General features: G+C 33.3%; 2 protein-coding genes across 23 annotated transcripts; one reads left to right on the top strand and one right to left on the bottom strand.

Moving 5' to 3' along the window:
- The first annotated feature begins 1,606 nt into the window (after positions 1 to 1,606).
- On the top strand, positions 1,607 to 6,534 carry LOC100679213. Of its 22 annotated transcripts, XR_004344496.1 has the most exons (5): positions 3,303 to 3,556; positions 3,632 to 3,930; positions 4,536 to 4,767; positions 4,843 to 5,069; positions 5,233 to 6,534. XR_004344496.1 is itself a non-coding variant. In XM_032596082.1 (3 exons), exon 3 carries the CDS (start codon positions 5,336 to 5,338, stop codon positions 6,095 to 6,097), a length of 762 nt encoding a protein of 253 aa, XP_032451973.1. In that variant the 5' UTR covers positions 3,183 to 3,594; positions 4,426 to 4,767; positions 4,843 to 5,335; the 3' UTR covers positions 6,098 to 6,534. The 22 variants fall into 22 exon arrangements, 3 of the variants coding, with proteins under 3 accessions (XP_032451973.1, XP_032451974.1, XP_032451975.1); XR_004227905.2 differs by having other exon boundaries at positions 1,610 to 4,017; positions 4,352 to 4,767; XR_004344489.1 differs by having other exon boundaries at positions 1,611 to 4,017; positions 4,403 to 4,767.
- LOC100678209 lies at positions 6,093 to 8,342 on the bottom strand. The gene is made up of 3 exons (XM_008214733.4): positions 7,810 to 8,342; positions 7,436 to 7,732; positions 6,093 to 7,362 (listed from the first exon to the last, which is right to left on the bottom strand). The coding sequence occupies exons 2-3, from the start codon at positions 7,467 to 7,469 to the stop codon at positions 6,662 to 6,664; spliced, it is 735 nt and encodes a 244-aa protein (XP_008212955.1). The 5' UTR covers positions 7,470 to 7,732; positions 7,810 to 8,342; the 3' UTR covers positions 6,093 to 6,661.
- Positions 8,343 to 9,496: the final 1,154 nt, after the last annotated feature.

A 9,496-nucleotide genomic window follows, 5' to 3' on the forward strand; every position in this document is an offset into this window, starting at 1 on the left:
CACGCAAATGGTGGGGGCAAAAGAGGGAAATGTTTGAAGAAAAGGACTATCGAATAGAAATGGATATCCGTATGATGAAGAACAAAATATTAACAATTATACAACGATCTGCAAAGTTCACGTGCACATAACATTCTGCAAATTTTTTACTTATATTCAGAAACAAATGTCTTGGACATAGCTCTTCTTTCGCTGCACCCCTCATACTTACTTTGCGCGTGCGAAAGAATCAGACTATAAAAATTTTGATTTCCCTCGCCGTCCTTTTAGTTTTTAAGTAATTTACACGATTTCAACAATGCCTTATCTCTGATTATGGATGGTAAGTACTTCCAATTCTGGCAGCCAATTCTCATTTGGATGCTATTTAAACATTTTATATAGATGCACGTTTTTAAAATAATTATAAAACGTCATATAAACGTCATACAAACGTTTTACAAAAAGATTTAAAAACGTTATCTAACCGTTTTCAAAACGTCATGTAGGGGAGAAAGGGGCGAACTTGAGCACGGGACAATGTTATAACTTTTCTATATAACTTTCGAGTAAAGCGCACCTACATTCCGCCGATAAAATATAAGTATGTCATATCTCACCAAAACCAACATTTAGACCGTCGGACTTTTCTATAAGCAGCGGTTATGCGTGCACGGCCAGTGAATGAAAAATTCTCGAACACTTTCTGAAACTTTTAAATTATTATTATTATTATTATTATTATTATTATTATTATTATTATTATTATTATTATTATTATAGATGTCAGGAAAAGTGTGACCGCGCCAGTGTGTCTGAAAATTAATATTGCGGGCCTGTGAGATGAAAAAGTACACCGCGTTAAAAGGGTGATTTTGACGCCGGGTCGCTTGTGTATACGTAAGTTTTAAGGCTAGATATCCCTGGTAGAAATGAGTCTAAGAACAGGCTAGTAACCGGCCAGTTCTTAGGATTTAACTAGTTACTACCTAATAATTTGCCAGTTCTTAGGGTCATTTCTACCCGGGATTGACAATTGAATTTTTCAATACCCTTGGGGCTAGTTTGTATGTACATCAGGTACGGGGCAATACTGTATACATAGGATTAACATAGAGAAATATGGAACCTACCCTACCCCAGCCTACGAATTTGGAATATCGGTATTAAAAAAAATATAGAGGCACGTATTTTTAATAGCACCTTCCAAAAATAACAATTATTTTAACTGCACCCCCGTAATTAACGAGTAAAAAATAGGTCAAGATCGCGCAACTTATAAGGTTAAACTCAGATTATATACTTGGAAATTTGCATTTTTTAAAACATAAATAAACTGCACCCTACTCAAATCTAATTGCACCATCGTTAAAAATTGATAAAATGCGATAGATATTGTAAAAAACCAATAAAATGCAATTTATCTATTGTCGAGCGCACGTGGCGCGTGAGCGCATGCGCGGCGTATGTGTTTGGGAAATTTCTATTTGGCATATTGTATCTTCTGTAATCTAGGATCTTGATTGCTTTAGAAAGGTACTTATAAAAGAAAAGAACAGTCTTAAATACATGACTAAAGCAATCATCTTCTTATACCTACATCTAATAGTGTCAAATACAAATCAGAATCTCCATATCATCAACGAATATAGACTTCATATAGAAGAACGGTTCGTATAGCGGCGAGGGGACGGAAAGCGATAGTTCGGTACGCTCCGCGAGATGGCGGCAGCCATCAATTTCTATCGTGCTGTCTCTCTCACTCTCACGGCGCCATTCAAATTTTAAGCTTGCAGTCGTCAAGTCAGCCGAATGTCAATCTCCTTGCTACATGAATGTTATAAAATTAAATAATAGCAGCGTAGATGTAAATAATAAATAAATATTATATGTGACGCACTATGAAAATTGTAATAGTGTATAATAGTTTAATTATTACGTGATACTTAAAATTTAATTTTCGCTACAGTGTGCGTAAAAACAATAAATCGGGATACTTGCTCTTAGTTAATATTAGTTTGTTTATAATTAAAAACAGCCATCAAAATAAAAACAATCAAACTAATATTATTCGATGGAAACCAATCGGGAAGGTGGCTAAGTTTTCTTCCATCAGGAAAAGGATAGGATAAAAGGAAAGCATAGGTGTAGGAATGGCGATGATGATACACATAAATTATTTACATTTCATGCAACTATCGATCAACACTCATGCAACTGCTGTTAATGAAGGTATTTACAAATATTTAATTAATTAAAGAAAAGAAAAGAATATGAAAAATCAAAACAAACTATGATTTAATTAATGAGTTAAAATATTTATTATGCGCATGCAATTAAATACAAATGATTTTATATTGATGAGTGATTAAAAGTTGTAAACAAAAATAATTTTAAATAAAAAGCAGTGCTTATTCTATTTAAAAAAATTAATACCGTTTATCGACAATTTATAAGAATTCCTCTGTGAACAAAATAAAATATAAAGTATGAAGTAATAATTGGCTGAGACGACACAATAAGCAAATAAGCACTTTGATTATCTTCGAGACATAAAATGGGAAACTGACAGGAGCTGCGTTTTCGCGGTTTTTTCCTAGTCAGAAAAATATGGTTGTCGCAACCAATACTTTTGTAAAACCTCCTTACACACTCATTATTCATTTTCTTGTCATTTATTTACTTTCATTATTGTTAAAAAGTATATTTTACATAATATACTGCATGAATGATGAATCGTCTGCTTGTGCGTGCTCATATGCGCGCCAAGCTGTAGGAAACTCATAGGTGGCGCCGCCGAGCGGTTGGGTAACAGAACTAACGGCCTGTTACCCAAGCTTTCGTCCCCCCATTTTAACCCAGAACCGTTCTTCTATAGGAAGTCTATATTCGTTGATATCATATACCCGCGCCGCGCATGCGCTCACGCGCCACGTGCGCTCGACAACGGAAGAATTGCATTTTATTGGTTTTTTACAATATCTATCGCATTTTATCAATTTTTAACGATGGTGCAATTAGATTCGAGTAGCGTGCAGTTTATTTATGTTTTAAAAAATGCGAATTTCCAAGTATATAATCTGAGTTTAACCTTATAAGTTGCGCGATCTTGACCTATTTTTTATTCGTTAATTACGGGGGTGCAATTAAAATAATTGTTATTTTTGGAAGGTGCTATTAAAAATACGTGCCTCTATATTTTTTTTTATACCGATATTCCAAATTCGTAGGCTGGGGTAGGGTAGGTAAATATGGACTTGAAATCCATTTTTATACACATGCCTTTAGTACTTTAATTGTAGCTTAAAATGGTTCGGAGATCAGTAAAAATGCGGTATGATGAAAAAAACTGCCAAAGGCCGCATAAGCTGTCATAAGGGATGACTGCACTGAAAAAAAACACAGTCGTTTCTGCTGTAAAGTCCGGTAGTTTTAACCGTTCTGCCACCGTGACGACTGTTCAGTAAGAACAACGGTGTGCCACTGGTAGTTTTGGCGAGTTGCGACCCGTAAAATGGGTCGCTTACGCGCCAGCAAAAACGAGCGAACTGATTCTTTGAAACTATTGAACTCTACGGTAATTTTGGCGAGTCTTCGTACAATGACGGATTACTGGTGCGATTTCAGTTAAAATGGCTGAGTTTTTTTTCAGTGCGTAAAAGCTTCACCTACGTCATACAGAACTTATAAAAAATCAAAAAATTAAGTTTGAAACACTATGAGTACAATTTTCTGATTAATTTTTTCACCCCATTCTGTAGTTAAATTCAATCTGTATAATATTGCCCCATGACCGTTATAGGATTGCATCGTACTTATTTTGTGTGTGTGTGTGTGTATATATATATATATATATATATATATACAATAAGTACGATGGATGGTCGTTGGCAATATAACTCTCGGTCGTGACGTCATCAACATGGACACCCAGGCCATGCAGAATACATTGTCAGTATACGGAGTAGAGCAGTATTTTCTAATTTTTTACGTAAAAAAGTGAACTATAGAGTAATAGTTTTTTTGGTGCATTCCCTGGTAAAAATAACTTATTAAATCCGATTCGAAAGATAATAGGGTTTAATTGGATTTCTTAATCGGAAATTATCGAATTAAAACCTATTTAATCTGCCTATTTAATTATAAGTTTTAGTCGGTCTTAATCGGATTTAAACAGTTGTGTTTTTAAATAAAATCTTATATTTGTTGAAAAATACAACTGATTGAATCCGATTAAAACCGACTAAAAGTTATAATCAGATTAAATAGATTTTAATCGATTAAATTGGTTTTAATTGAATAATTTCCGATTAAGAAATCCAATTACAACCTATTACCTTTTGAATCTGATTTAATAAGTTATTTTTACCAGGGTTAATATAACATCAGAAAATACGTAGATTAATTTTTTTTTGCGTGACAGTATTGTATTTTCTTTAATAATAGAAAAACTCGTTTTGGAGCATAACCTCTCACGATAAACAATGATAGTAAAACACTTCAAGAAATTTTTAAATTTGTTGAGTGTACAAGCTCAAGTAGAAATTTTATTGAAGGAGAAAGAGTGCTTAATTCTAAGCACATATTGAAATGTGGTAAATTAGAATCTGCAGAGAATTTAAATATACGCGCATACTGTTTACAAACATCCAATTTGAGAGGACCACCTCATGAAATTAGTGGAGTTATTGGAATAAATGGCTCAATTATTAGTTTTAATTGCTCATGTAAAGCAGGGCAAAGTGAAAGATGTAAACATGTTGTTGCTGTGCTAGTTTATTGCTACAGGTAATATTATAAATCATTTGTGAAATTATTAATCGTTCAACTCAATACATAAACTTTGTTTCCTTTGAATTGCAGATGTAACGATTGTAGTGAATTGGAATTATTATTGAGTACAGATGTCAAGTGTACATGGAAAACACCACAAAAAAAGGCTTTAGAGCAATATCAAGCAACTACCGTTGAACAACATGAGTGCTACAATAAATTATATAAAGGCTGTGATACAATCTGTCTGCTCATCAGATATCTCAATTGCAAGAAAGATTGTTAAACTCTTCTAAAAATGCACTTACAAAGCACATGTAAGCAGTAATTTTTGTTTATTTACACTGATTTATACACATGATTTATACACTGATTTATACACATGATAATCAATTATTATACATATGCTGATTTCTACAATATACAATTTCTATTTATAAATGTATGTATACGTAAGCAATTTTAACTATTGTTTACTAGTACTGGAAGACACGAAGTTTTAGATGTTAACAGTAATAACAATCATGATGATAAAACTTTAGAACTAATAAAAGCAATAGTCTATAATGAGGAATCAGACGTTATGAAAAGAGTAGCTTTAGTTTCAGTTTCAACACTGAAAGATTGTTGTTATGAAAAGTTGATCAGTTTTTACAAAGAAGATATTCTTGTTTCTTGTATTGAATCGGAAAGTAATAATGCAGAATGGAGGAAAATTCGACAACACCGTGTGACAAGATCAAGAGTATATAAATTATATACGTACAGTCCAAATAAGAAGCCTGATTGGAAAAACAAGTCTTTATCGTACTTTAATCCAAAATCTTTTAAAAGCAAATATACAAACCATGGGATTAAATATGAGCAAGAAGCAATAACAGAATATGAAAAGTACACAGGAACAACGGTTACAAGATGTGGAGCTGTTATTTCAAGATCGAATGCTTGGATGTCGTACACTCCAGATGGTGTAATTGTAACAAATGGTAAACCTTCTTTGTTATTAGAAGTGAAATGTCCTTACGCTGGTAAATTCAAAGGTATAACTGAAGTACTATCAAGCTTGAAATATATTAAAATAACTGGAGAAAGTGTTGTATTTACAGAAAGACATGAATACTATGCTCAAATACAAATGGGAATGGCCATTTTGAATGTATCATCAACAGCTTTTATGATCTATGCATCATCAGACTCCAGTTTTATTATTTTTGATGTACCATATAATGAAAATTATATATTCAATGTTTTAGCCAACGTTAAAAGATCTTATTGTGATAAGATGCTCCACTATATCTGTTCAGAAGAAATAGAAAATGTACAAAATGAAAACAATATAGTTTGAAACAATAAAACATTTTATTATTAAATATAAAACTTATGAATATAATTATTTATTAAATTTGTCATCTTTCAATATAGGACAATATAGGAATATTAGACAATATAGGAAAAATTTTTAATCTTTGATTAGATCTCTCTATGTGTACTCGAGCTTTAGCAATCTTCGCGTTCAATAGAGCTTCTTCTTTTGAAAATTGAATTTTATTTGTTAAAAAAGGTGGTCTTATTAACTGCACATTGTGTTCTCGACAAGCATCATCAATCAAAAAACCTTTATCTGTCATTAAACCATCTCCAGGTTCGAATAATTTAATAAAATTACTCTTATAAAAAATCGCCTTATCGGAACTTCTTCCTGAGAATGCCTTGCTAATAAATGTGATCAGACCTCCTGGTGATACTGCTGTCATAAATCTAACAGTATTATCACTTTTGTATGAAGAATACGTTGACAGCACAAATTTTTTGGCCTTTGTATCTTCATTTCAATTACATCTATCACAGCTCTAACATTTACAAAATTATTAAAACATGTAGGAATATTTTTTAAAACTTCTTTGCTCAGCTAATGAATAGCATATTTCAAACCTACACTTAAAATACTGATCATCCTAAGAAAAATTTTTCTGCAGTTTTCTTCACTACTTATACGGAACATTACACATAACCTGCTATAACTAATATTTTGCTTTAATTTTGTTAAAGTCAATACAATTCTATCTTTTATAGATAACTTTGACTTAAAATAGCACTTTGCGGCTTTTGGACTCACAATTTGGACAACATCTTCGAACAAATTTAAAAGATCGAAACTTGGTAGCCCAGTTAAAATATTTAAGTCTTTTTCGGTATTAACAAATTTTTTATAAACATCACATTGCACTTCAATTTCACTGTCTTGTCTTGAATTACTTTCAGGCTCTTTTGTAGGTACAGCTTCAACAGTTGCTTTTACAGCGACGTTTTCTACAGGTATATCTACGACTGGCACATCTTCAGCAGGTGCTTCTACAGGTACGTTTTCTGCAGGCACATCTCCTGGTACACCATTTGGCACTTCAATTGATGAATTCTTAACAGGTACAGTATTATTAACAAACTTTTCTTGATCAATTTTTTTCTTATTACATCTATTAATTAAACGAACACTTCTTTCTTGGTCATTAATGGTTTTTCTGAGTGTTGACTCAGTAACTGATTCACTTATTGGTAAGTTAAGTGACGGTACTGTAGATTTTTTCAATTTTCTATACTCTGATGGATAATCTAATAACAAACAATTTAAATTTCAATATAATATTATATAAATGTAAGGTAATATTTGTGTTGGCATACGAACCTGGCATTGCATAATCATTTTTTGTGAAATGCATTGAACAGACTTGACTTCTGGAACCGATTTCCTTTAGTTTTAGAACTTTTTTCCATGCCCATCTTCTATCTACTGATTCCTCCGTGTTGAATTTAGTAATAAATTTTACAGTACTGGCCAGCCTTTGGAAAACGATGAAAACATAACACAGGATTTTTTATAGCATTACTAGTGCAAACAGAGACACAACAATATGTTCTACTACTGATTTTTTTTGGTGAAAATTGCATGCCTGCCTCTTTTTGGTTATTACATTCCATGTTGCTTGAATATACAATGATTTTTTATTAATATTTATCAATTTACTATTTCTAGCTACAAATACTTGATTGTGGACTTACCTCTATAACCTATACAATGCTTTGATCATCCTAAATAAAACATATTAACAATGTCAGGGAGGGAAAAGTACCATCATCTTATAGTAAATTATATGCGTTATCACATATATAAAATTTAAGAGCTGTCACGTTATTTTTCTGTCAAAAATTAGTAAAAACTACTTTGCTTTGTATACTACTAATGTATTTTTCATGGCCTAGGCGTCCATGTTGATGACGTCACGACCGAGAGGTATATTGCCATGTGCACGCAAGAATTGGTACTGCACTGGCTGAAGTATACATATAGGTATATGAATATAGGGCGCGTCTACAATGCCAATGGCTGTGACACTGTGTGGTTTTGAAAGTTTGCGAATACATGCAATAAGAGACGGCACCAAGAAGGTGGTACCTTCCCCCACTTTTGCTCTCGCGTAATATTACAGGTATCGCAAACTTGGGCGGAAGTTGGAAAACAACACGCAGTGTCACAGTCATTGTGGACGCGCCTGGATGATCGTGCGCGCACTTCTTGAACGCAATTGTTCTGTCAACTTTTGACAGTCCCTTACCACCCCAGTGGAAATAAATGTTGTGCCAATTGTGCCAAAACCGTGCTATACTGTGCCAAACCATATAAATTTCGGACATTTGCTTATTTTTCATATATCACAGCACAGTTTTTTCCTCAGTTTGGCACAATATTGGCACAGAATGGCACAATATCAACATATATATTCAATGCCAGTCTGATTGTGAGTCAAAACTATGCCACAAATGTACCAAATGTCCGAAATGTATATGGTTTGGCACAGTTTCGGCACAGTTTGGCATACTTTTGGAACAGTTTTAGTTGTTTTTCATTTCTACCGGGGCGGCTGCAATATTGTACTTACATTCCCCGCATTCGCTATGATTGTGAGCTTTAAAAACATACAATAATAGTGAGTATGAAATAAAAATGAAAAGACCGTTTGGTTTATAGTAATTGATATGCAAATATGCGCAATTTACATGAAATATCAAAACCAAAATGTTTAAATTTCCCGCTCGTCAAGTATACGCCCTCTTATGGTAAAATATAAACTGAACTTTTATAGGAAACATTAATTTGCCGAGCGAAATACTCGACGAAAGCGATTCTGATAATCTGATAAGTGCATACCTACTTAATTACTTATGCACTCACATCGCAGACTCAGAGAGAGCCGAAAGTGAATTGGCCGGGTGGAAGGTTACGTGGGGACATCTGGTGATGAAAATAAGAAGACCCCGAAATAGGTAAACATAAACTTACAAACTCAAACCGCAAACGTTATAACGGTCTGCGGATGTGGAATGTGGGTGAATGCCAGAAAAATGAAGAAAAGAAAATTTTTGCAGATGGACAAATAGGTATGCTGTAAAGCTCACTACATTGTGTAAACGATTTTAGCGCCAATTATAATCCATAATTATAATCTCAAATGAACCGGTCGGTAATTGAAATGGCGTGTTATTTACGGAATCCAGTGTTACCGACAGTGCCGAATGGCCCTTTTAAGGTTATGATTGCAGATTTTAGTAGCTATAATTCGGTGTTTGGATTATTTCTAGTATGCGAAAAATGTTTCAACAGAAGCGCATTTTTCATTTACACAAAGGGGTACACTTTGCCAAATTTGTCATCGAATAAAAGACCTTTTTATCTCCATTTTTCTAGAAA

The sequence above is a fragment of the Nasonia vitripennis genome, chromosome 1, assembly GCF_009193385.2.
Source record: "Nasonia vitripennis strain AsymCx chromosome 1, Nvit_psr_1.1, whole genome shotgun sequence".
Classification (NCBI taxonomy): domain Eukaryota; kingdom Metazoa; phylum Arthropoda; class Insecta; order Hymenoptera; family Pteromalidae; genus Nasonia; species Nasonia vitripennis.